At 41.5% G+C, this 27,745-nt stretch overlaps 1 protein-coding gene across 3 annotated transcripts in view; it reads left to right on the top strand.

Moving 5' to 3' along the window:
• Positions 1-475: 475 nt before the first annotated feature.
• LOC121538488 (FERM domain-containing protein 4B) overlaps positions 476-27,745 on the top strand; it is a 33,255-nt gene continuing 5,985 nt past the window's right edge. For 2 of the 3 annotated variants that reach the window (XM_041846548.1, XM_041846546.1), the window contains exons 1-19: positions 476-718; positions 9,068-9,133; positions 9,281-9,375; positions 19,763-19,858; positions 20,082-20,166; positions 20,508-20,564; positions 20,658-20,680; positions 21,675-21,758; positions 22,119-22,184; positions 22,654-22,711; positions 22,869-22,955; positions 24,874-24,950; positions 25,069-25,207; positions 25,389-25,533; positions 25,719-25,852; positions 26,128-26,244; positions 26,954-27,182; positions 27,293-27,349; positions 27,452-27,722. In XM_041846548.1, coding sequence (XP_041702482.1) covers positions 9,068-9,133; positions 9,281-9,375; positions 19,763-19,858; positions 20,082-20,166; positions 20,508-20,564; positions 20,658-20,680; positions 21,675-21,758; positions 22,119-22,184; positions 22,654-22,711; positions 22,869-22,955; positions 24,874-24,950; positions 25,069-25,207; positions 25,389-25,533; positions 25,719-25,852; positions 26,128-26,244; positions 26,954-27,182; positions 27,293-27,349; positions 27,452-27,722 — 1,886 coding nt within the window. In that variant the 5' untranslated portion in view covers positions 476-718. The remainder of the gene's footprint in view (positions 719-9,067; positions 9,134-9,280; positions 9,376-19,762; positions 19,859-20,081; positions 20,167-20,507; positions 20,565-20,657; positions 20,681-21,674; positions 21,759-22,118; positions 22,185-22,653; positions 22,712-22,868; positions 22,956-24,873; positions 24,951-25,068; positions 25,208-25,388; positions 25,534-25,718; positions 25,853-26,127; positions 26,245-26,953; positions 27,183-27,292; positions 27,350-27,451; positions 27,723-27,745) is intronic. The other variant, XM_041846547.1, reaches the window with a different exon arrangement.

The raw sequence follows: 27,745 nt of genomic DNA, 5'->3' as shown, positions 1-27,745 counted from the left end.
GGCTCAGGTTGCTTTCATGAGATTTACATTTGAGATTTTCTGCAATATAGAGCAGTTTATGTCACTTTAGTTCAATCCTATTAATTGCTGATGAATAGCTTTTTCTGAAGGCGGTTGGTGGGTGGGGTTAAGGTCACAGCCAACACATACAGTATATTGGACATGCATTAATTTATACATTGGCCACAATTGTATGAAAAATGTATGCACTCACTAAACTGTAAGTCGCTCTGGATAAGAGCGTCTTCTAAATGACTAAAATGTAAATGTAAAATGTAAAATTGGCTACAATTATTATTATTATTTTCAAAACCCTGATAGGCCTGTAGATAGGTTTGCAATAATACCTGGATAGAAAAAATTTTTTATTCCGCATGGGTCTGCATCATGTCTAATTCTAAAATATGAACCTTTATTACCAGCAATGAGTTAGTACAGTTCAGTACAGCGGCTGTAGCTGAGAGGAGAGCGAGCGTTAAAATCTCCAATCACGTAAATGCCTGCGGGGTGAAGGCGTGGTGAGCGTGGAAGAAAGCAAGCGTGCGCGAGTAGCCCTACGAGAGAAGGCTACTAATAGTTGACAGCGATACAGTTCACTGACTCTCTCCTCCTTTTGCTGAAAACGGAAGAGGGATGCATTGAATGCGATTCCAATATGCCGGGGGAGACCTATGTTAGATTCAAGAAACCAACCTAAAAGGAAACGCCCAAAACGAAGGTAAGATTGTCCTGTTACAATGTGACAATAAACGATAATGGGGGAGTGTTCTCTGAACTGTGCAGGGAACAAAGTATACGGGGTCATTCACGGATTTGAATGGGATCCCACTCGAGTGATCAATTAATGAACCGGCTTTATCATATCGTTATAGGATTGGCTGACCTATTTTAATTGTATTATCAATATTGGCATCAGTGTTTTTTCTTTCAACAAAATAATCATGCCGATTGATAGACTTTTATTTAGCTCTTTCTGTAATCGGGTACTCAGGTTTGTCATTTGACTGAAAATAACCACCTATATACAGTAACCTAGTCATTGTTCCTACCTTATTGTGAAAAACCTGTTCCTGTTAGCATACAACGTTTTAATGGATCATTAGCCTGCTGTATCAAATAGGTAAATACTTTTTTTTATGTGAATGGAAGAAAATAATGTGTTTATTGATGATGAGACAAGACACATAATACATTTGATACAGCCTGACACACCTTGCTATCCAGTCTAGTCTGCACTAAACAGCAGTACATAGAAGGGATCGGTTAGAGACGGAAAGGGACCTGGGTTTGGTCAGTGAGGAAGGATACAGTGCAGAAAGAAGGCTTCCTTACAGTAATTGGGTTGGGTACAGTAAGGCAATTATTATCTAGCTTTATTGATGTACATAAAGGATGTGTTTAGGATTAAGCCTGTTGTAAGTAAATACAGTAAGCGATTACAATTCATATATAAGCATCAGAAACTCAGTCCAGTTGATTAATTAGCAACATCAATTTACTCTGCAAGTATACTGTCTCTCTGTTTTACCGATCTGTTTTTGTCCCTGCTGTGTATGTCTACTTAGGCTACATGTAGATAGTCATAAAGAGTGACTGCTCTAAAGCAGCTAGCAGGCTCACTCCATCATTTTCCTGAGAAAAATGTCACCTGTGTAGTAGCAGCCAAAGCAAACAGCAGAACACAGTAGAAGGTCCTTGTACAGGTGGCAGTGCCAGTAGCTAGTGGTTGAAGCAGTAGTTATAAGACATTGTAATGTTTAATGGCAGTTGTTTTGGCCAGCTCTAGCCTGATGTTACCGATTGCATTGACTACAGAGTTAATTAGTTAAAAACTAGTTGAAAAAGTAGACTCATTTCGCAAACTTTTTTTACACTGCCAGATCTTGCAGTGAACGGAACAAAGAAAGAAGAGCAACACTATCCCTGAATTTTCCTCTGACTTTGTCACAAGTTGTCACAATGTGTCATGTTCTCCATGAGATTCAGGAAAAGACAGGCTCTTGACATAGTTTTAGGCAGCCGGCATGGTAAGCAGGAATTGCTAGTTTGATGGCTGTTTTTTAGATATGGAAGTGGACAAACTTCACTATCCTGAGACTTATCCCATTGTGATGGCCCCTGCCGTTGTTGGTCAGTGACTAACGAAATGTAGCACCACTAGAGATAGGGGCCATTGTTTAAAACCCACGACATAAAGCAATGACTGACCCCTTGAAACAAGCAACAGGGGTCACAACAAACAAGTGTTGTTTAAGTGGGTAACTAAATATACAGTCCACTGAAATAATATATTATAGCTTTAACTCAGAACATACACCACTTAGTCATATACTTCAGCTAGTTTTCTGCCTCTACATCTTTTCCTCTTGTGAGTGTACCTCAGTACATGACAGCTGGTTTGTGTGGCTGTTTGATGCTGGTGATGAGCAACACACCACAACACTCAGTTGGCAGCTTTCCTTTCAGGAACCTTGAAGTCTCTTGAGGATTTACATGAAACACACTGACTGAAGAGAGGATTATTTTTGGAAAGGCTGGTTATACTGCATTTAGACATATCCTGGAAGACATAAATATTGTTACATTACATAAATACTGTTACAAGTCCATAGGTAGGGAAGTATACACTTTCTATGAAACTGTGCATAAGTGTTACATCAATCTTCATCCTCAAGCATTCATTGGTAATCACATACCTGTTCAACTCAATAACTCTACATACTCCAGATTATTGGCTCTTGCTAGTACCTATAATAACTGATGACAGTAAATGCTCATTTTCGATAAAATGAATAGCGCTAGATGTCAAGATAATATTGTTTTGACAGCCAATGTTATCTTTTGATGATAGCATCTATAAAAGCTTTGTGATTCATAGTTCTGTTACCCACATCAAAGCATTGCAACATCATTAATATCCCAATCTCTACTCTGCTCCTCAGAGACTGAGTGCCCCGCTCCCTCCCCAGGGCTCTGCAGAAAGTCACTGCAGCTCCTGATAATAAAACTCTGCAGTCCCCTTCAGTAGGCAGGCAAACCCCTCACTACAGCACCTGCTACTGACACCCTATAGAGAAACGTCTTTTCATTCAAGTAGCATAGCAGCTGTAGTGAAGGGACAGCAACAGTAACGGGTACTACTACATTTTACATTTTAGTCATTTAGCAGACGCTCTTATCCAGAGCGACTTACAGTTAGTGAATGCATACATGTTTTTTTATTTATTTTTATTCTGGGGGGCCAGTACTACTAATACTACTGTACTACTAATACTACACTACTACTATTACTACTACTACTACTCTGACAACTCCAACTACTACTACTACTACTACTACTACTACTACTACTACTACTACTACTACTACTACTACTACTACTACTACTACCACTACTACCACCACTACTACTACTAATACCACTACTACTACTACTACTACTACTACTATTACTACTACTACTACTACTACTTCTACTGCTACTACTGCTACTACTGCTGCTACTACTGCTGCTACTACTTTACTTCTACTCCTACTAGCCTACTACCTCCACTGCTACCATAACCACTACTTAGTACTAATACTACCACTACTTCTGAAAGTAGTGCTACTACAGCTGTCATGATTAGACAGTGTAGATAGCATGGTTAGTGTGCAGTGCTGAGTGCTCATTGATGGCAATAATATCAAAGGACATAAATTAAACTTCTCAAATGGAGGCTGTCATCGCTGGATTATTTTATTGCAGCAGATATTGCAAAAAAAATCATTAAAAAAATCAGTTTTATGCAGCACAATATCCTGTGAAAGGTCAGATGAAGGCCATGGTCATTATATTTTACCAATGACAAAATTAGGCCAAAGGAGAAAACAGATATGGTAGAATTCCGAACACCACTCCCATCAGCTCACTGCCTCAGGACCCCAGAAGGCGCTAAGCCTGGGGGAACAGGTGTCCCAGCCTCCCCTCAAATACTGCTACTCTGTGTAGCCTTACCTAGAGGTTAGCTATGGTGCTGGAGGTCATGACCATTCATCAGCAGAAGCCAAAGGTGCATTCACATGTCAGTAACAAGTTACTTAGGGTAATTCACTTCCCAAGCAACCAGCAAGTGGTCTCGTGTCAAACACCAGAGAGGTTTTGTGGTGCCCTGGCTGAAAAGTGTTGTGGCTGAATGGAAAACTACTTTGTACGATTACATTGAGGTCCTTTTTCAGTCACCCTGGCTTGATGGCATGGGAGCTGGGTATCCTGTTTAGTAGGCTGTTTACAGACACTTGAAATCACAGGAAGACATTGTTTTGACTGCTTAAGAGTGTTTGGTTTTCTTTTGGAGCGGGAACCCTGACGTTAACTAGTTCAGTTCCTAATGAGTTTTTACTGAACAAAGGTTGTCAAATCTACCCTTGGCACATCAAGGCTAATTACCACAAAAACATAGACTAAGTCTTATACATTGCCTTGCAGTATGACACCAGGAAATGTGAACCTGATCATAGAAATGTCTATAAAGGAATCAAGAGAACATTTAGCCCTGTGTCATAGTACATGTCTAAACCATGTTCAGAGGACATGTATGTAAGTCTAAAGAGCAGACATGGGCTGGCGTGCGAGACTAGGTTTCATCAATAATGCATGAAGACTGGAAACCGAGATAAGACAGGGTGCAGCCAGGACATGATGACGTTTAACCAACATCACATGTTTCTAACAAAACCAGCCGTTTCATGTAATTTACTGCCGTCACACCTGGTATGTACTTCTAAAACAGGTCTAAATTAAAATGTACAAGCAACCGGAAAAACATTAATGTATTGTTTTTGACTGGAAGATGCACCTCTTCCGGTCAAAAACAATGCATAAAAATAATGTTTGGTTGCTTGTCCATTTTTATTTAGACCTTTTTTGGAAGTACATGCCGGGCATGATGGCAGTAAATTACGATAGTTGCAGGCAGTGCAGGCATATTTGGTGTGTAAAGAACATATTTTGATATTATAACGCTTGCAGAGCTGTCTAATGGGAAGATGAATGGAAGCTTTCTTGGCAGAGAGGAGATCTCATCATATTCATCGTCTCCTTTGCCCAGATACTGGTTCATGCAGCAATATGCCTGAACACCTAGCCTGTCATTAAACCTCATCATCATTGTCACATAGTCTATAATCATAACAAACTGCCATGTGAAAGTGCCATTGTTGATAACGTAATGTGAAACAAGACATTTATGATGACATATATGCAAGTCAAGCATTATAAGAGAGTAATGTTTAGATCCACTCAATACAGTTGATATTAGAGCAGAGGGCCAGCGCCAATCCGTAACAGGCCATCCATGACAAGCTGTCCATATTACCCAGACCCCTAGGCCTTACTCCTTATAGTCCCATGACCGTTGCCTGTGGCCCACTTCTCAGACAGCAGTCAGTCTCCAGAGACACACAGAAAGCCTTTACATTTCTTTCATCGTGTCGCGCTACATCTCTGCCATGTGGGATTAATTGCATGTCTCGGCCCTGAAGGCAAGTGGTGTTTTATTGAAAGCTGTTGAATTGAATGTGTTTGGTTGACTAAGCAGTGTCAGTGGTCTTTGATAAACATAACACTGGAAAACTGGAATCAATATTCCAGTCAATCAATATCATTACATCTCATGCATTAGTAAAAATAGACTTAATATAGTTATACGTGCAAATATTATTGCTACAGTATGTACAGGCCGAATCTCAATGGGGCTTGATATGAGGATGGGTTGGCTATAAACATCCTTAAAAAAAACACAAGTGAAATAGAATTTAGAAGTGACATAGAATTGAGCATTTAGCCCCTAGATCTGTGCATCTGGAAAAGCTTGTGGAAAGCTCTGTCCAAAGGGATAAAATAGGCCATGTTGAGAGGATTTGACATTTCCCACTGTGCCCAAATGTTAAATGTGGGCAAACCAATCACAACATTGCTCATTCAATTACATTGGCTGATACTCTAAGTACACATTGGAAATGAATCCGCACATGTGCATGCACACAAGGGCCTTATGTAAGAAACATTTCTTGACATTTTCTGCCCCACATAGAATACTCACTGTAGTGACAAATCATCTAGTGGTGAAAATGTAATAGCTACAACTGTGCTGCTACTGGCAGCTGGTTCTGCAGATGATGGCATTGTCATCACAAATACACTAGACATCCTGCTGCTATAATACTGGCATAACAATGTCAATGCACTGTGGCAAATACTATAGGTCTCTGTTCACTGCGAGTGACATACAGTCATGCAAAATTGATTGGATCCATTGAATGTGCGTATTTCACCTTAGATCATAAAAATTTTAATTTATCACATTGTCAGTATTGCAGGGCCTTTAAGTCAGACCCCTTAATTGAATGAGTGCTAATTAACATATTTAACAGATACATTTTTGTGGGATTGAGTGTGTGTATTCCACTTCCATCTCAGTGAGATAACCAATCAATTTAGCCATTACTGTATGGCAGCCTGGGATGTCTCTGGCCTGTGTGTGTGTGTGTGTGTGTGTGTGTGTGTGTGTGTGTGTGTGTGTGTGTGTGTGTGTGTGTGTGTGTGTGTGTGTGTGTGTGTGTGTGTGTGTGTGTGTGTGTGTGTGTGTGTGTGTGTGTGTGTGTGTGTGTGTGTGTGTGTGTGTGTGTGTGTGTGTGTGTGTGTGTGTGTGTGTGTGTGTGTGTGCGTACTCCTCTGTGTGGGAAACAACATCCTTAATGAGCCTAAACATGGCAGGTAAAGCAGACATTGCACTCTGTCTGTCCTAGCCACCAAGATGGAGCCAAAATGACTTTCCTATCCAAACTGCCTCAACTCCCAGCCTTTCATCCAAAGCCAAGTAGAGACATTCAATCTCCATCTCTACCATCTCAATTTAAATTTGTTGGTTGTTGGTTTAGCTTTTTATGCACTTTGAGATTATCTTATTTAATGAAAAGCGCTATACAAAATGTATTATTATTATTAGACTTGTCTGAGACAGCCCATAAGGGAGAATGCTTAAAGTCAGTATTGCTGTTACTGTCTGTTATCCAACACCTGGGTTTCCTCCTGCCCTATGTTTTCCCTAGAGCATAAATTATTTGGCCACAATAGAAGTCACCTGCACCACGTCTCCTGGCTGACCCATGTTCCCACAGGCTTAGCAGAAGTAGTGCTCTGAAAGAAAAGTCTGTAGTCTAGCATCTGACCCAGACGTGCCTTAGCTCAATGGGTTAGCAGCACATAGCAATGATGTTGTTACGCAAACCAACCCAGCTAGACTTGGGTTTGGTAACAGGCGTTGCAGGGCAGGGACAGCCAAGCCAAAGCCCGGGTGGGTGTTAGCTAGTGTGCATACTGTGCAGTATGGACAAGTTGGTGGTCAGAGGCGCTCGCTTTGTGTTGGATGTCAGTGTGTGGATATTGAGGAAGAAGGGCTACATGCTGGGGATGATGAGCTTTGGACAGGGATGTGTTCAGACATGTGTCCTCCCAGGGGAGCTCTACCAGGTACAGCAACATTCTATAGATCAGTAGGAGGACTTCATCTGGTCAATCCCATTCTGCAATTTACAATACAGGGCTGTTAGAGGCCAGGGCTGGTGGAGGTGTGTGTCTTTGTCTGCTTTAGTGTTACCTGTAACTACTATATGTGATATTGAGACTGTTTTGTGAGCCTTAGCAGGTTGTATGCTTGTCGCAGAAACCTATATCTTAGTACTCCATGCCATAATTTGGTAGGTGGACACAGATTAGTCTGGTGTGGTGTTGATCGTTTTGGGAGTATGTGTATGTATTTTAGGTTTTTAAATGCTACAAAAGGCCAGATTCTGTTGGGGGAAGAGTGGGGGAAGGTGAGCAACCCTTGTTTCTAGTAAACTATACACAAAATGTATCATTTGACCAAATATTTAGGAAGAGGTCATAATTTCAAAGCGATGATTTAGTGATTTTGTTTAATTGGTGTTTGGGAAATAAAGATAGACATGCATATATATAATTTTGTTTGTATTTTACCCCCTTTTTCAATCCTGTCCCATCAGTGCAACTCCCCAAGGGGCCCAGGAGGCAAAGGTCGAGTCATGCATCCTCAGAAACATGACCTGCCAAACCACGCCTCCCAACACCCGCCCACTCAACCTGGAAGCCAGCCGCACCAATGTGTTGGAGAAAACACTGTTCACCTGATGACTGAGGTCAGCCTGTAGGTGCCCGGCCCGCCACAAGAAGTCACTAGCGCACAATGAGCCAAGTAAAGCCACCCGGTCAAACCCTCCCCTAACCCGGACAACGCTGGGCCAATTGTGTGCCGCCCTATGGGACTCCCGATCACGGCCAGTTGTGATACAGCCCAGGATCGAACCCGGGTCTGTAGTGACGCCTCTAGCACTGTGATGCAGTGCCTTAGACCACTGCACCACAATATTTCATTCTGTACTGAAGTCTGCTTAACTTACCCTAACCTGCGGCTCAACTTACCCAATACCCGGGGTAAATTGTGCCAAGAGACCACTTTCTTTAGACAAGCTATGTTTTCAAAACTGTAATGTACATGAATTCTGATTATTTTCAGGGATACGCAACATACTGAAATATATGTAGATATCTTTGTTAGAAAGAATACAATATATTTCCCTTGATGGAGTGATGCTGAATGTAAAAAATGGCTCAACTTACCCCACTCTCCCCTACAGAATGACTTCAAAAACCTTCAGAACAACAAATCCTCCTTGGGTTACCATAGTGCTAAATCCATGTGACAATGGAGTCCTTGTAATTAAAAACAACATCAATTATTATTTCCTTAACAGGATTATGCTCTATGTCCTGTGCATTGCTCAATATGTGACTTTGTTAAAAAGAAAGCCCTTGCTTTCTAACACAAATCCCCTCTCTGAAGGCTGATGTTTGATTTTTGTCAATTTGCATTGACAGAGACAAGATTTCTACACAACTGAAATGTCCTACTAATGTCAATATTTGCATTTTCTAAGCAGGGTTGGTGTTGATTGACAGTATGAACAATTACAATACTCAGCATTTACTTCCTGTCCTCCATTGTAGATGACAGAGGGGAGACTCTGCCAGGTGCATCTCCTTGACGACAGGAAACTTGAGCTGCTGGTTCAGGTACAGTACAATATCTTAAAGAATTTGATGAGATTATTGTAACAGTACTTTAGTTTCCTATGAATTTCAAATCATTTGGACCAAAAATAATAATGCCCTCAAATAAATAGGCCTAATGCCCTCTTCAAACAATCTCCTATTCCACAGCCCAAGCTGTTGTCCCGTGAACTCTTAGATCTGGTGTCCTCCCATTTTAACCTCAAAGAGAAGGAATACTTCGGACTAACATTTGTTGATGACAGGTAAGACACTGCTTATTTTGTAAGTATATTGGTGTTAAAGCGTACAGTGTCTGTGTGCATGTGCGTGTCTGTGTGTTTGTGCAAGTGTGTGTGTGAGTGTGTGCGTGCGTGCGTGCACTCAGTGGCGGTTGGTGCTGTTTAAGATTAGGGAGGAAAATAAAACATTTTATGAGCATGGTCATATTTCTATTACAGCATATTGGATGACTGTCATTCATGTTCCATTCACCCAGCTCAATGTAACATCGATAGGTTTAGGCTGCTTCATGATACTCAAATTTTCCCTATACACATCATGAGGTTGCTACAACCTAGCCTACGAATGAACGTTTATAATGTAGGTGCACAGGTCGAGAGACATATTGGAGTAATCAAGGTGACAGACAGTGACACATTAAATACCACCTTGCACACTCATGTCTGCATCTAGCTGATCTAGGGTGTAATCATTAGTCCAACAGTTATAAACTAGAGTTTCTATTGGACAAATTCAGGTAGGTTTATCCCCGTTTCGTTCCGTGTGCTTCCGTTTAAGAAACGTTTTTCAACAGAATCGGTGGAATGAATAAACCCCTGATCACCCGCAGATCACACAGTTCACTTTCATAGCATCCACATACAGTTGAAGTCGGAAGTTTACATACACCTTAGCCAAATACATTTAAATTCAGTTTTTCACAATTCCTGGCATTTAATCCTAGTAAAAATTCCCTGTCTTAGGTCAGTTAGGATCACCACTTTATTTTAAGGATGTGAAATGTCCTTAAGCCATTTTGCCACAACTTTGGAAGTATGCTTGGGGTCATTGTCCATTTGGAAGACCCATTTGCGACCAAGCTTTAACTTCCTGGCTGATGTCTTGAGATGTTGCTTCAATATATCCACATCATTTTCCTTCCTCACGATGCCATCTATTTTGTGAAGTGCACCAGTCCCTCCTGCAGCAAAGCACCCCCACAGCATGATGCTGCCACCCCCGTGCTTCACGGTTGGGATGGTGTTCTTCGGCTTGCAAGCATCCCCTTTTTCCTCCAAACATAACGATGGTCATTATGGCCAAATAGTTCTATTTTTGTTTCATCAGACCAGAGAACATTTCTCCCCATGTGCAGTTGCAAACCATAGTCTGGCTTTTTTATGGCGGTTTTGGAGCAGTGGCTTCTTGCTTACTGAGTGGACTTTCAGGTTATGTCGATATACAGTGCCTTGCGAAAGTATTCCTATTTTGTTGCCTTACAACCTGGAATTAAAATGAATTTTGGGGGTTTTTGTATCATTTGATTTACACAACATGCCTACCACTTTGTAAATACAAAATATATTTTGCAAACAAGAAATAAGACAAAAAAACAAGAATTAAGACAAAAAAAATGAAAACTTGAGCGTGCATAACTATTCACCCCCACAAAGTCAATACTTTGTAGAGCCACCTTTTGCAGCAATTACAGCTGCAAGTCTCTTGGGGTATGTCTCTATAAGCTTGGCACATATAGCCACTAGGATTTTTGCCCATTCTTCAAGGCAAAACTGCTCCAGCTCCTTCAAGTTGGATGGGTTCCGCTGGTGTACAGCAATCTTTAAGTCATACCACAGCTTCTCAATTGGATTGAGGTCTGGGCTTTGACTAGGCCATTCCAAGACATTTAAATGTTTCCCCTTAAACCACTCAAGTATTGCATTAGCAGTATGATTAGGGTCCTTGTCCTGCTGGAAGGTGAACCTCCGTCCCAGTCTCAAATCTCTGGAAGACTGAAACAGGTTTCCCTCAAGAATTTCCCTGTATTTAGCGCCATCCATCATTCCATCAATTCTGACAAGTTTCCCAGTCGCTGCCGATGAAAAACATCCCCACAACATGATGCTGACACCACCATGCTTCACTGTGGGGATGGTGTTCTCGGGGTGATGAGAGGTGTTGGGTTTGCGCCAGACATAGCGTTTTCCTTGATGGCTAAAAATATCAATTTTAGTCTCATCTGACCAGAGTACCTTCTCCCACATGCCTTTTGGCGAACACCAAACGTGTTTTCTTATTTTTTTCTTTAAGCGATGGCTTTTTTCTAGCCACTCTTCCGTAAAGCCCAGCTCTGTGGAGTGTATGGCTTAAAGTGGTCCTATGGACAGATACTCCAATCTCCGCTGTGGAGCTTTGCAGCTCCTTCAGGGTTATCTTTGGTCTCTTTGTTGCCTCTCTGATTAATGCCCTCCTTGCCTGGTCCGTGAGTTTTGGTGGGCGGCCCTTTCTTGGCAGGTTTGTTGTGGTGCCATATTTTTTCAATTTTTTAATAATGGATTTAATGGTGCTCCGTGGGATGTTCAAAGTTTCTGATATTTTTTCATAACCCAACCCTGATCTGTACTTCTCCACAACTTTGTCCCTGACATGTTTAGAGAGCTCCTTGGTCTTCATGGTGCCGCTTGCTTGGTGGTGCCCCTTGCTTAGTGGTGTTGCAGACTGGGGCCTTTCAGAACAGGTGTATATATACTGAGGTCATGTGACAGATCATGTGACACTTAGATTGCACCCAGGTGGACTTTATTTAACAAATTATGTGACTTCTGAAGGTAATAGGTTGCACCAGATGTTAATTAGGGGCTTCATAGCAACCACTTTTCCGTTATTTTTTTAATTTCACTTCACCAATTTGGACTATTTTGTGTATGTCCATTACATAAAATGCAAATAAAAATCCATTTAAATTATAGGTTGTAATGCAACAAAATAGGAAAAACGCCATGGGGGATGAATGCTTTTGTAAGGCACTATAGGACTCCACTTTACTGTGGATATAGATCGTTTTGTACCCGTTTCCTCCAGCATCTTCACAAGGTCATTTGCTGTTGTTCTGGGATTGATTTGCACTTTTCGCACCAAAGTACGTTCATCTCTAGGAGACAGAACGCGTCTCCTTTCTGAGCGGTATGACAGCTGCGTGGTCCCATGGTGTTTATACTTGCGTACTATTGTTTGTACAGATTAACGTGGTACCTTCAGATGTTTGGAAATTGCTCCCAAGGATGAACCAGACTTGTGGAGGTCTACCATTTTTTTTCTGAGGTCTTGGCTGATTTCTTTTAATTTTCCCATGATGTCAAGCAAAGAGGCACTGAGTTTGAAGGTAGGCCTTGAAATACATCCACAGGAACACCTACAATTGACTCAAATGATGTCAATTAGCCTATCAGAAGCTTGTAAAGCCATGACATCATTTTCTGGAATTTTCCAAGCTGTTTAAAGGCACAGTCGACTTAGTGTATGTAAACTTCTGACCCACTGGAATTGTGATACAGTGAATTAAGTGAAATAATCTGTCTGTAAACAATTGTTGGAAAAATTACTTGTGTCATGCACAAAGTAGATGTCCTAACCGACTTGCCAAAACTATAGTTTGTTAACAAGAAATTTGTGGTGTTTTAATGACTCCAACCTAAGTGTATGTAAACTTCCGACTTCAACTGTACAAACAGCATCATCACTTTGCTCGTTGTATAATTACTTCTTGCATCTACGAGTTTTCCTCCTCTCACCTTTTCCCTTCGTTTGTGCACAACACAACAGCTGTCTGTGACCAGGCGAAAAAGCCTTTCGAAGCCAAACCTTCATACCTTAATCGCTAACCACTACACACAGCCTACATCATTGTCACCATATTAGCTAACGTCAAGTCAACATAGCTACTAGAGCTAACGCGTTAGTAAACCCAATACAATCACGCAGTACAGTGTACAGCAAGCAGTTTAGCAGTTACACTGGCAGGCCCCAGTGGCAATAAATTAATAAAACCGAAAGCTTACCTTGACTTGGAAGAGTTTCAGTGTTGGATAGCCTTATCCAGCTAACTAACATAAATAGCATTCCACTCTGTTTGAGCCGGGTGTTTGAGTAGGCAAAATTAGCTATCTGCATTAGCTAGCTAAGTAAGTGAAAGTAAAAGTTTAAAAAATACAATGAAGGGGGCGCTGTTGGAAGCCAAGGATGTAGCACGCGTCTCCCTATCGCTCCTGAGTTAGTGACCAAATTTATATATTTAACTTTGCAAAATTGCATACATTTCTGTTTGCCCAGGCGTCTGAAGAGACCCATAAACAACTCAGTTCAAGTTTAATAAATTCAAATTCGTAATGACATCAACCCGGCCAAAAACAGAGTCTGCAAGAGCAGGCCGCAACAAGCCTGCAACTTCTCCCGACTCACCCCCGCCACCGAACGCTGCCAATGCCGGCCCCACGGAAACACTGACTGTGGAGATGCTGCAATCCGTGATAGGCACCCTCAAAACCGACATTTTCGGAAAAATTGACTGTCTCTCTACCAATCTCAGGTCAGAGATATCAACGATCAAAGACGAGCTTAAAAAATCTATCGAGAGTATACAGAATAAGCTCGACGCACATGGGGTGACTTTATCGGATTTGGAGCGAGGTGCTACAGACCACAGCACTCGCATTAGCGAGCTAGAGGCTAACGTCGGCTCATTGACAACTAGGGTGGCATTCCTCGATAATAGATGCGAAGATATGGAAAGTAGAATGCGGAGGAACAACATTCGTCTACTGGGAATACCGGAGGGAGTGGAGGGCCCAAGGCCCACGGAGTACATGGCCCAGCTACTTCAGGAGCTGCTCGGGCTAGAGGAGAAGCCATTGCTAGACCGGGCTCACCGCACTCTGCGTAGCCGACCCAGGGATGGAGAACCCCCACGACCATTTGTCATCAGGGTGCATTTCTTTCACGTCCGCAACGACATACTGAGAAGATCGGAGAAGCATCCCCTCTTCTACATAAAGGTAAAAGAGTCTCGATATTTGCGGACTACACAACAGCTGTGGCTAAGAGGCGGGCTAGCTTTGGAGCTGTGAAACGCCAACTACACACCTGCCCGGGCGTGAAGTTCGGCCTCATCTACCCTGCGGTTTTGAGACTGACTTTACCGGACGGCTCCATGCACAGATTCGAGGACCCGGCTATAGCGGCAGATTTCATCAACAAGAACGTGAAAGCGGCTGTTGTACCGCATGGTGTGTAACAAATGGTTGGCTGGCTGGTCTTCCTAGCAGGCTAGTTAGCAGGCCGAATGGGTGACTAACGAAGCCATCTTTGCTGGGTTCATCGACATATGAATGTCATTCTCTTTTTTATCTCTTTATTTCCAGCCCAGGTTTGCCGCCTCTAATGCCAATATCTGGGGGTCTGCATGGCTGTTTCAGTATGTTCATTTACCATCTGCGTCGAGGTTAAACCTCTCTTAATCGAGGATAATTTTCCTTAAACTCTGTTGGGGACCATTCTATCCATGTTTGGCTTACTCTAGTTAAATGGTCACTAATCTTAGGTAGCACAGAGTAAGAGTTATCATGCTTAGCTCTAAACTTTCTTTGTATTTAGGGTTTTGCTTGCATCTCATTTGGGGAGATGCTTCGGCAAGGGCGGGTGTGAGGGAAGGGTTTGTTCACTCTCTATTTGTATATAGTTTGTATATGTTTTTTGTGCCTCTTCGCTTGTTTTTGTTTTTTTACATTTGCGCTTTTAGGTTCAACTAAGATCTTCAGTTTACATTGTACCTTGTCCTTTACACATCCTCTCTCTCTCTTAAGATATGACTCAGCCTAGTGTAGCCCATACTGCTGGAGGGAATGGCTTTAATTTTCTTACTTGGAACTGCAGGGGCATAAATAACCCAGTTAAACGTAGTAAGGTGCTACACCATCTTCATCATTTGAAAGCTCACATCATCTTTCTCCAAGAAACTCATCTGAAGGTATCACAACACTCAAGTCTTAGGTGCAGATGGGTGGGTCAGGTGTTCCATTCCTCATTTCAGAGTAAGGCGAGAGGGGTGGCTATTTTACTTCACAGATCGGTACCTTTTACATGTTCTAAGGTGATCGCAGATCCCCATGGTAGATATATAATTGTCAGTGGTAGGCTGCTCAATACAAAGGTTCTTCTTGTTAATATCTATGCTCCTAATTGGGACAATGGTGATTTTTTCAAATCGGTTTTCTCTACACTCCCAGATATGTCCACCCATATGTTGATTTTAGGAGGTGACTTTAACTGTTGGTTAGACCCACAATTGGATCGATCCTCCACTAAACCTACCACCTTATCAACCTCAGCTAGAGTTGTTCGAACCTTTATGTCTGAATCTCAGATCCTTGGAGAATGGTTAATCCAGCTGGGAAAGCATACTCTTTTTTCTCATCGGTTCACCACACTTTTACGCGCATAGACTACTTCCTTGTTGATGACCGGCTCCTCCACTCCATATCTTCATGTTCATATAACCCAATTGTTGTATCTGACCACGCCCCTGTTACTATGGAAGTAGCTTTTCAAAATGTAGACAATCAGCGACCGCCTTGGCGACTAAAAACTCAACTGCTCAGTAATGAACACTTTGTCAATTTTGTTTTGAGTCAAATCGACTTCTTCATGATTACAAATAGAACCCCAAACATCTCTGCGTCTACTCTCTGGGGAAACTTTGAAAGCTTATATCAGAGGTGAAATTATCTCCTACACCGCACATGAGAACAAATTGAAAAGGAATAGGTTATCTATGTTAACACGCTGTATTGCCCAATTAGATGACATTTATGCCGTTTCACCATCCCCGGATATTTATAAGGAACGTTTAACTCTGCAAGCAGAATTTGACACACTATTAACAGACCAGGTTACTGAAATGCTTGTCAAGTCTAGGAGCACTTACTATGAACAAGGAGATAAAGCCAGTAAATTATTAGCTCACAAGTTACGTCAACTATCATCATCATCTCAGATTACAAAAATTCGTACATCATCTGGGATATCATTAGATCCTGGGGGATCAATGAGGAGTTCAAGAGATTTTACCAGTCTCTATATACCTCTGAAAGTAAAGCGGATACACTGGAATTGGATGATTTCTTCCACTCACTTTCTGTGCCTTCGGTCGGCCGGGATTTGGTTAAAAAATTAGAGCAGCCGATCACTGTTGAAGAACTGTCTAACGCTGTCAAATCCCTTCAATCTGGGAGAAGCCCAGGGCCTGATGGCTACCCGACAGAGTTTTATAAAAAGTTGATCACCAAAATAGCCCCTATTCTAATTGAAATGTACAATGATGCATTTGTAAATGGTGCTCTCCCACATACTCTCACTCAAGCAACCATTTGTGTTATTCTTAAAAAAAACAAAGACCCTCTTGACTGTGCATCATACCGTCCAATTAGCTTGCTAAATGTGGACTATAAAATTCTAGCCAAAATTCTGGCAACGGCTAGAAACAGTCCTCCCATCAATTATCTCTCCGGATCAAACAGGATTTATAAAAAATAGACACTCATTCTTCAATCTCCGAAGATTATTTAATATTATATACAATCCTTCTATCGACAATACCTCTGAAGCCATTATATCCCTGGACGCGGAGAAAGCGTTTGATCGGGTGGAATGGAAATACCTTTTTACACTCTAAATAAATTTGGCTTTGGCTCCAAATTCATGACCTGGATAAAACTTCTGTACTCATCCCCCCAAGCCTCTGTCAGGACTAATAACACTCAATCAGATCGCTTCCCTTTGCAAAGATCGACACGTCAGGGTTGCCCTTTAAGTCCCTTACTGTTTGCCCTCGCCATAGAGCCACTTGCAATAGCACTTCGCTCCAACCCCCTCATCAAAGGCATAGTCAGATACGGGCACGAACACAAACTGTCTTTATATGCAGATGATTTATTAATATACACATCCAATCTTTCTGTCTCTGTCCCTGCTGCCCTTGCCACTTTCGCATCCTTCGGTCACTTATCAGGGTATAAACTAAATCTCAGTAAAAGTGAATTGATGCCACTTAACATGGCTGCAAAAAAATCCCCTTTACATAACTTGCCATTTAAAATAGCTCACAGTAGTTTTATTTATCTCGGGGTACATGTCACAATTAGGTTTGAAAACCTTTTTCAAGCCAACTTTGCTCCTCTCTTAACCCGTACTAAGGACGATTTGGAACGGTGGTCTTTGCTACACCTCTCCTTAGTTGCTAGAATTAACTCTATTAAAATGAATACTCTCCCTAAATTCTTATACCTCTATCAGTGCCTTCCAATATTTCTACCCAATACATTTTTCAAAAAGATCGACGGCCTAATTCTACCCTTTATATGGGACAAAAAACCTCCTAGGATGCGAAAACAGCTCTTACAGAGGCCCAAACCAGACGGCGGTCTAGCTCTACCAGATTTCAGATTCTATTATTGGGCCGCTAACCTTAGGATCATTCAGTACTGGTTGCAGAGCAGAGTGATATTCCCACCCCCAACTTGGCTGGAGATGGAGGCTGCCTCGTCTACACCGGCATCATTGTCTTCCCTCGCTCACTCCTCTATTACAGGCCCTTACTCCTCCTTCACCAATAATATATGTGTCAAAACAACATTGAAGATCTGGAATCAATTTAGACGCCACTTTGGGTTTCAAACAACCTCTTCCTTGGCTCCGGTAGCCTCAAACCCAGCTTTTCCCCCATCTATGATTGATGGTGCTTTCTCAACATGGTCTAATCTCGGTATTAAAAGATTCAGAGACCTGTATACTAACAATACATTTAGTACGTTTCAACAATTATCAGCTAAATTTGGTCTCTCCAGACATCATTTTTTTTAGGTTCTTACAAGTCCGGAGTTATGTCCGCAGCATAGATCCAGGATTCCCCAACCTTTCTGGTGGAACACAGTTCGACACATTTCTCACCCCACTTCCTAATCAGAAAGGCACATTGTCAATAATCTATAGACAAATTTGCTCACTACAAGCCATCTCATTAAACAATATCAAATCCTCTTGGGAGGAGGAACTGGGTGAGGAAATATCTGATGAACTATGGGAAGGGGCACTCAAAAGGGTACATAGCTCTTCTATTTGCGCTCGACACGGCCTCATCCAATGCAAACTCATTCATAGGGCCCACTGGACCAAAGCAAGACTATCAAAAATTTACAAGGATGTGAACCCTAATTGTGTTCGATGTAACCAGTCCCCTGCTAATCATGTGCACATGTTTTGGTGCTGCCCATCTCTTGTTGGTTTCTGGAAAGACATCTTCAACACACTCTCAGAATTAAGCGGCACACAGATCGAGCCAGACCCTCTCATTGCATTATTTGGAGTTTCCTTACCCACAATACAATTGACCAAAATGAATAAGGATGTAATTGCCTTTGTCACGTTGTTAGCGAGACGATTAATTTTACTTAGATGGAAATCCTCTGCAGCCCCTTCTCATGCTCTTTGGATTAAATCTATTTTGAATTGCATAAAGTTGGAGAAAATAAAACAGACACTCAATGGGTCTGTAGACAAATTCTATGCAAAGTGGGCTCCCTTCTTTTCTTATGTTAAAAGAATACATTTCCCTGCAGTTCCAGAGTGATGTATATTTATATATTGGTGATGTAAGATGCCTGGTATGTGCATATACGACATCTCGGATGTTAAGGACGGTAATAACTGTGCTAGCTGACCTATAACAACTGGATCAAAACAGATATTTTTCCTTTTTTTTGTGTTTTTTTTATTTTTTATTTTATTTATTTTTTTATTTTTTTTATTTTTTTGTGTTTTATCTTATTTATGTATTTAATGTCTATTTTTTCTTTCATGTCTGTCTCTCTATGTTTTGCTGTATCGTTGTCTTCAAATTGTTGTTCCATATTCATACCAAATAACTTTCAAGTGCAATTATTTACTAAATGCTGGTACTGAAAATTCAATAAACAAAGTATAAAAAAAAATAAATAAAAAAATAAAAAAATACAATGAAAAAAATCTCTCTCTCTCTCTCTCTGCTGCTTCGCCTTGATTTTTAAAGAAGTAAATTAGTTCAAAACTGTTAAACTATTGTCTTTCTCTCTCTTTGAGTCAACTACTTACCACATTTTATACACTGTAGTGCTACCTAGCTGTAGCTTATGCTTTCAGGACTAAATTGATTCTCTGATCCTTTGATTGGGTGGACAACATGTCAGTTCATGCTGCAAGAGCTCTGAGAGGTTGGAGGACGACCTCCGGAAGTCGTCATAATTATTGTGTAAGTCTATGGAAGGGGGTGAGAACCATGAGCCTCCTAAGTTTTGTATTGAAGTCAATGTACACATAAACTAGCTGTCCTCCGGCTACACCATGGTGCTACCCCAGAGAGTGCTGTTGAGGCTACTGTAGACATTCATTGAAAAACAGTGTGTTTTAATCACACGTTAATATATTTTTATTTTTAGGAAATTCACTGAGTAGGATGGTCCTCCCCTTCCTCCTCTGAGGAGCCTCCACTGATATATGTATGGTTGTATGCGTCTTCCCAGTGCTGTTTGTTTATTTAACACTTTTCTTCATTGTCTCTTGCAGTGGCCAGTGTAAGTACTTGCAGTTGGACCGGAGAGTTCTAGAACATGACTTCTCTAAGAAGGCTACTGGGCCTATCGTCCTCAACTTCCTGGTCAGGTAGTTATTGCACCAGGTCCATATCTGTACCACATATCTACCAGTAGGGCACTCCTGTTATTGGTTTAAGATGATCATGATGGCAGTAGTTTTATTACATTAGGGAATATCTAGTAGTGGGTGCTGAGATTAGGGAATGTCTTACTGATTATGCATGTAATACGTACTTTATAATTAAATTCAACAAATAGTCTATGAAATTTCTTTGTACGTATCCCTGCAGGTTTTACATTGAGAGTATAACACTACTGAAAGACAACACGACGGTGGAATTATTCTTCCTAAATGCAAAAGCTGCCGTCTACAATGTAAGCTACTTATCTTATTCTGCTGTGTGTTGAGATAAATGGTGAATCACACTGATAACCTTTGGTTTCTCAAGGGTCAGGTTGCTGTGATTCACCATCTCATTGTCCCTCTTTATAAACCACCAAACCTCAGTCTGACTGTGGCCGTGAGACACTGTTTTGTTGGAATGAGATGAGACAGTGAGAAAGAGTAGATTGCTGATCTGTTTAGTCCAATATAATTCTATTTTGATGTATATGTGTTAGTCATAGGAACAGAGCTCAGATACAGACATCTGCAACGTGTCTCAGCAGCCCATTTGTACATTAACACATTTATGATGATGCTTTATTTCTAACAGGGGGATATAGAGGTGGAAAGTGAGAATGTATTCAAATTAGCAGCAAACGCCTTGCAGGTTAGTTTCTTATTTGCTTGGGGTTTGTACTGTATATTAATTGGCCACTCTAAAGCATACATCTTCTGACATGTTGTTTTTATATCAATTCAGGAAGCAAAGGGGGATTACTCAAGGTAAGGATATACATTCGAATGAGTATCTAACACAACAGGTATCTAAGCCACAAGACAACATCACACATTTAGCAAAGGCCTTCAATATTGGAACTGTTTTTCCAGTCAAATCAATGACAGCAAAGGCAGTTATAAGAGGGAAGGCAGAGATGTTGTGTATTGTGAGGCTTGCCACGGTGTGTTGAAACCTCACACAGGCCTTCGAATGAGTATCATACCACTGACAGCTCAGGCAAAGGCTACTGCAGTCTGCAGGGCTGCATTCTAACATCATAGCTCTACCTCCTTTTAATAAAGCTTCTATTGCAACAGCTGCACACTCTTTACTGTCAGGGAGCATTCAGTTGGAACAATAGACAGAGAATTATGGAACACTGTGGATCTTTGTCTGCATTTCCACCTGTCTCATTCCAAATTAACAGAAATTACAGGGGTTAGATGGCCAGAGAATGCCGCTTCAGTTAGTTCATTATCCATGCACCTGGAGCATGTCTGCCAATGAGGTTTCTGCACCTGTGGGTCAGGTCAGACAGTCTGACTGAATAGGGGTGATATCCTCCAGATTTTCCTGGGTTTTATATATATTTCCACACTATGAGGTTGGAATAATACTGTGAAATTGTGAAAATGATGATAATGCCCTTTTAGTGTAAGAGCTGTTTGAAAAGACCACCTGAAATGTCAGCCTGTTTTGGTGGGATGGAGTTTTGGCCTGCCTGGTGAAATCACCAGATGGTAAATGAGTTAATATACCAATAAGAAAGAGAGTTCCAAACCTCTCTGCCAACAACAGTTTTCAGTTTTCCCCTCCCCACAGACCACTCCCAAACAGTCCTAGCAAAAGTCTTATTTCTTTTAGATTGCTTTTATTGAAAACAATCACAGTAAGGTACTTAATTGTTACTCAGAAACGATTTGATATTGAGATAAAAACAGCGGCATTGGACCTTTATTGTATTTCACCATCCACATTCTGTTTTATCATTATTATCAGTGATGGAACCACCAGAACGGATCTGAGGAAGCTCCCAACTCTTCCCAACAAGGTGCTAAAGGAGCACCCATCACTTACATACTGGTAAACTAACCTTGAATATGATGTGCATCCTCGGCAACTGTTTAGTTTAAAAAACTGCTCAATAAAAATAGGTGCAAAAGCAATTTGCAGACAATTATTTATATAATTTAGCAGACGCTCTTATCCAGAGCGACTTACAGTTAGTGAGTGCATACAATATTATTTTGGTTATTTTTTTCTACTGGCCCACCGTGGGAATCGAACCCACAACCCTGGCATTGCAAGTGCCATGCTCTACCATCTGAGCTACACAGGACCCTTTATGATGTATGATGCATTCCCGAGAGGGAGGAGGGATGCAGCCCATAATTTAGGAGTTGAAGGTGTCATCATAATGCATTTTTACAATGCTTTTTATAGTGAGGATCGAGTGATAGAGCACTACAAACAGCTGAAAGGAGTCTCCCGAGGACAGGCCATAGTGCAGTGAGTATTGGAAAAACAATGATCCCTCATTCCCTCTCACACACGCCTGTTTACCACAAGTCATCAGATAAAAAACATCAGGCCCTGGTTATCTCTCAGTCCTCCCTCTTCTTCTCTTTCTATCTCTTACTCCCTTTCGCACTCTGTTTTCTCTCTCACACACTCACTCGTTACTCTCTTCTTCTCTCTCTTTTTTCTTCTCTCTCCCTTACTCTCTCTCTCTAACTCTCTCTCTCTCTTTCTCACACTCTCTCTCCTTTCTCACAGCCAAGGTCTGATAGAAATCAATAACCCACTTCAGTTACTGACTGGCCAGTGAATCAATGTGATTCACTGTAGGCACCTTTAACATATCATGCTCTCATTGTCCTGTGTACAGTAACATCTATAATATCCCTGGCAAACCACCTTTTGAAAATTAAAGAGGGAGTCGGGATGTTACTGTAACAGAAAACTATTTTTATTTCAGGTATTTGACTCTAGTGGAATCCTTACCCACATATGGTGTTCATTATTATGACGTAAAGGTAATAATACAGTATATTGCATTATGCATTATTAACAACAGCTATGGATTGCACTTATAAATCCTAATAAATCCAATTAAATCCAATTATAAATCAGATTTCTATAAGGGAATGGATGTATGCAGTTCAGTCATGAAACTAAGCTTTTGCCTTACAGGACAAGCAAGGCATTCCATGGTGGCTTGGGATCAGCTACAAAGGAATTGGCCAATATGATTTGCAGGACAAATTGAAACCAAGGAAGGTACCGTAATTTGTTTGTTTCCATTTGTGTTCTTCTCTACTTACAGTATGGAGGAGTACAGGATTAGTTTTGCATGGAGCTATTTTATTGGCACCATACAGCGGTCATTTTGCAGTATAGCCTTTACAGGCATATAGGAGATTCATTCTGCAGATAAGATGTCTGCCTGCTACTATAGTATTATATCTGACAGTGCTAAGAGCTTCAGCAGGCTGTTTGAGGAAATATTAAATGACAGGGCAGGGATAAAGATTCCTCCAGCACGTAGCACTATCATGATTCACTAACCTCTCACACACATTCATCACCTATTCCACTGATCGGGATTGGGCCCTCAATACAGCTGAAGCAGACAAGGCCAGACTTTCCAAGTGACAGAGTCAGTTTATAACGACTCTGTGATCAATCCCTTTCGTTAAACATGACCTTGGAGGCCTGTATTTCTTATATTTCTGTCTATCACTCATAACAGAGGTATGCCTGCTCAACCTTTACCAGATCATTTAATACATGTAGACATATTCATCATTCTGAGAATCCTACATGTAAAGTGTGTAACCCGCTCTTCTGGTTCAGTGGATGTTTTATAGCTTGCTGTTCCCCTGGACAAACACCAAGCTGTGTGATCTGCCTCTACAGGATCACGTAGTTAAGTTTATGATCTATGTGCGTATGATGCTGAACATTGAGATAAGAAGGAAAGCTGGTTAAGCAGACATTTAGTGTTGAGAGGAGGGAGGAGGGTGTGTATATGATGTCAAAGACAGAAAGGAAGGGTACTGGGTGTTACCCTTCAGAGTGCTGAGAGTGCCTGAGGAGACAAGTTGGAAGCAGAGAGAAGGAGTTGTTTGTGTTGTTTGAGCTTGACAAAAAGGATTAGAGACATCATTACTATAGAAACAGGAATTGTTCACTTACTGGACCTCTACTGGTAAGAGATGAAGCAACAGTTTTACATATTGGACGTTGACAATAACATTTTGTTAAATGAAAAACAACTAGATATATGATGAAATCATGCTTTATTTATGATGTGATTTTTGATGGTAGCACAATTTGGGTTATTGTTTTTTTCTGTCCCTGATATTTGGCAATAGGTACAATAGTGTTGGTAAATGTTACAGGTAGGCTAAAGCACTAGCTATAATAGGAGAGGTGTGGATTATAAAATCCAACCATTAGTTTGGGTCTGTAACAAGGCTGTAGCTGCCTGCCTCATGTGGAGAACCCAGACATGGTGATGAGTCATGCACCACTGTGGATTCTTCATATCTTGCTGTAAACAGTCAGCACCTGGAGGGGTTACCAAGCAATGTGATGAGCCATGGAAGCTGTTACACATTGTTATTTGTCTTTGTGGTATGCCCCTTGGTAGCAAAATGCAATTTACTCTGGACTAGCACCTGCATAATGCTATAATGCTATCATAGGCCTGACAGCCCTTGTCTGTTTCATGGCAGTTCAAGTCAAGTTTAACTTACTTGATTAAAGGTTGCAGTTTGCTAGTTAGTACATCATGGGATGGAATAAGTGGGCATGTGTCATGACATAGCCAGGTCAGTGTGAGGTCATTGTAATATATCGGTTGTGATTCATCATTACAGATGCTTATGATTTAATCATATACCTTATTTGGGTAATAATAATAATAATAATATGCCATTTAGCAGACGCTTTTATCCAAAGCGACTTACAGTCATGCGTGCATAAATTTTTGTGTATGGGTGGTCCCGGGGATCGAACCCACTACCATGGCGTTACAAGCGCTGTGCTCTACCAGCTGAGCTACAGAGGACCACATAAAGGTTACATAAAGGTACATATAAAGGTGTCATATGCAGGCTTTGAGAGTCATAGTTCAAGTAAATGTTTCACCAATCAGTTGTTTCTCTGTGTCTCTCTGTGTTTACCTCCATAGCTGTACCAGTGGAAGCAACTGGAGAACTTGTATTTTCGGGAGAAGAAATTTGCTGTTGAGGTGAATGACCCTCACAGGTGAGGGCAAGTCAAACTATAAATATTTATCACAACTACATGTATTTACATTTTCTAGACAACTAAATAAGCTCTTCTTCCTGAGTCTAATGATTGTGTATGTATTAACTCTAAATAGGCGGGCAGTGACCAAGCGTACATTCGGCCAGACTGGCTTGGTCATCCACACATGGTACGCCAGCCACTCACTGATCAAAACCATCTGGGTCATGGCCATCAGTCAGCACCAGTTTTACTTGGACAGGAAGCAAAGCAAGGTACCATGTCATATTATCTCTTTTTAGTCCTGACCTAATCAGTGTACCTGTGTTCTGTACCTTCATGTGTCCCTATACCAACTAAATTAATAAATGTATTCATGTAGAATTAAATGATTATATTTACATGTAGACAGTATAGGTCTGTAGTATGTATTCACCCCATAAATCCCTAATCCAGCAGGGTAAAATAACTGCAGCGAAAAGTTTGGGTGATATTGCCATGGATCTAACAGAACATGGAGGAGGAACCAAGATAACCAGACTAGGAGATAACCTAAAGCACAACCTCATTATGGCTAGCACTGGCAGCCTGGCGTCAACAGGTAGGTCAACATTCTGGTAGCTCAAAGTCTCTATTTAGCTAAATGTTTCTCTTTTGAAATGCCTGAATAAAGGGCTTGGAAAAATATACCCCTATTTGAATGCACTTTGTGTTAGAAAAAGTACAACGAAAACAAGCGCATAGGCCTACGGTACATTTACAGTGTAAACAATGTCACCACTACAGGGTCGGCAGATTCAGCGGTGGACGAAGAACAGAAAAAGGAGAAGATCTCTGAGCTAAAGAAGAAGGAACAAGAGATCCAAGATGTCTTGACCCAGAAAACAAAGGAGCTGAAGAAAATCTGCTTACGAGAGGCAGTGAGAGGCCCATTTTTCTCTTAGACAATTACTTACATTGATTTCTGAAGGTGCTAGGCTGATACTCTTAAGCAATTCATTTCAGTCAGGGTCAGTCAGTGAAACACCAGTCAATCTACTGTACAAATTGCTTTAGTTTGGGCAATTGAGACTATTGGAGTGAAACACTGTGTAACTGTACAAGCCTGTGTGCCACAGAGAGTGTCTGTTTTCTGTTTTCTCCCATTGTTTTCTGTAAAGCTAACTGACCTGGATGCTTTGTTGTATGTTTCCAGGAGCTCACGGGCAAACTGCCAAAAGAGTATCCCTTGTCTGCATGCGAGAGACCTCCTCATGTCAGACGACGCGTTGGCACGGCCTTCAAACTGGATGACCTCTTCCCATACAACGAGGTCGGTATTGAAACTGTACTGTTCAGTATATGACATATATTTTGCTAATTATCTAGGCACCCAGAACCAAATCTCAGATTCATGTGTAGCACATGGGGATGTGTGAAATGTACTCGTCAGCCTGAAGTGTCGCCACTTGCGTTGCCAAATTAATAACTTTTCGGTGGCGCCGAACTGGTAAGATGCTTCGGGAGGGCGGTCATGTGTGCTAGCAAGGCAGAGGTCCTGTGTTCCAGTCTTTGTGTGAGCCCAATCAGGAAGCGGTACCTGCTAAGCAAGCAGCGTGACGTCCGTTATACATGCTGGCCTTGTATAACGGACGTCTGTCACAAGACTAATATTTTGCAGAATATGACATAACATTAATTCCATGAATTCCTCAGGGACTTGAATTTAGGATTTTAGGATATTACTCTAAGCAGAGAAACATACAGTATGTACCGTGCACTGAAAAATAGTTTTTGTGTCATGAATGGAATGTGATGAAGTTAGGATCAGGTCCTGTCCTGTTTCGTATGGATCACGTGTTGATGAGTTGCCGGATGCATTTCCCAATACAGGCACATACTGCAAAATATTATGTTATGGCTACATTATGCTGTAATTTACAATTGGATATTGCATGTAAAGTGCTCAGTGGAAATTGAAATGGATCTGCCATTCTCTGCTGTAATAATGTCTATAATAATGTCTGTATTCTGATCTTTAGGACCCTTATCTGAGGAACCTGGAGAGCAAGTTTGCTCTGCAGCAGATGATCGTAGAGGCAGCTAAAAAGCTGGCCTCGGAGGCAGAGCTCTGTAAAACGGTGAAGAGGAAGAGAAGGAGGAACTGTCAGGACGCCATGAGGAAACTGCAGCAGGTTGAAGACGAGATGAACCAGTACAGAATCAAGAAGGGCAAGAAGCCTACCCAAAGAGCCTCTGTGATTATCGCAGGTACTGTAGATAAAGATAGACAAACACATGCACACACATTCCACTGTATGACTTTATAGATTTGTACTATAATCTGTAGTCTATAATATACTTTCCCCCTTCTTCCCCAGATGAATTTATCCATTTAGAGACCAGCTCCCTGTCAGACAGTAAGATTATGCATGACGGTGAGTGGGACACTGAGTTCAGTCATACAGTAGCTACATTACCTTTGTTGAACAGCTGCTTTACCAATCCCATCTGACCATGAGTTTTGTCTCTTGGTCCAGATGACTCTGATGGTGCTCAGAGGCCCCGGTCACGGTCTGTCCAGTGCTCCCCTCAGCTCAGCCCTGCACACTCCCTAGATCACCACAACAACAAGAGTCTCAACAGGTTAGCGTTTGACGGCCAGGATGCTTCACACCACTACCACCCCAGAGAGGTGTCATCCGCACACAGCAGCCCCTACAAAACCTTACCCAGACCTTCACGGGACCCACGCAGCATGCCCTCCACCCCTGTTATGACCCGCAACGCCTACAGCAGCAGCCAGCTCAGGTGAGACCCCCCACCCCCCCAGA

Source organism: Coregonus clupeaformis, chromosome 24 (assembly GCF_020615455.1).
Source record: "Coregonus clupeaformis isolate EN_2021a chromosome 24, ASM2061545v1, whole genome shotgun sequence".
In the NCBI taxonomy this organism is placed as follows: Eukaryota; Metazoa; Chordata; class Actinopteri; order Salmoniformes; family Salmonidae; genus Coregonus; species Coregonus clupeaformis.
This window is presented reverse-complemented; position numbering and strand designations above follow the sequence as displayed.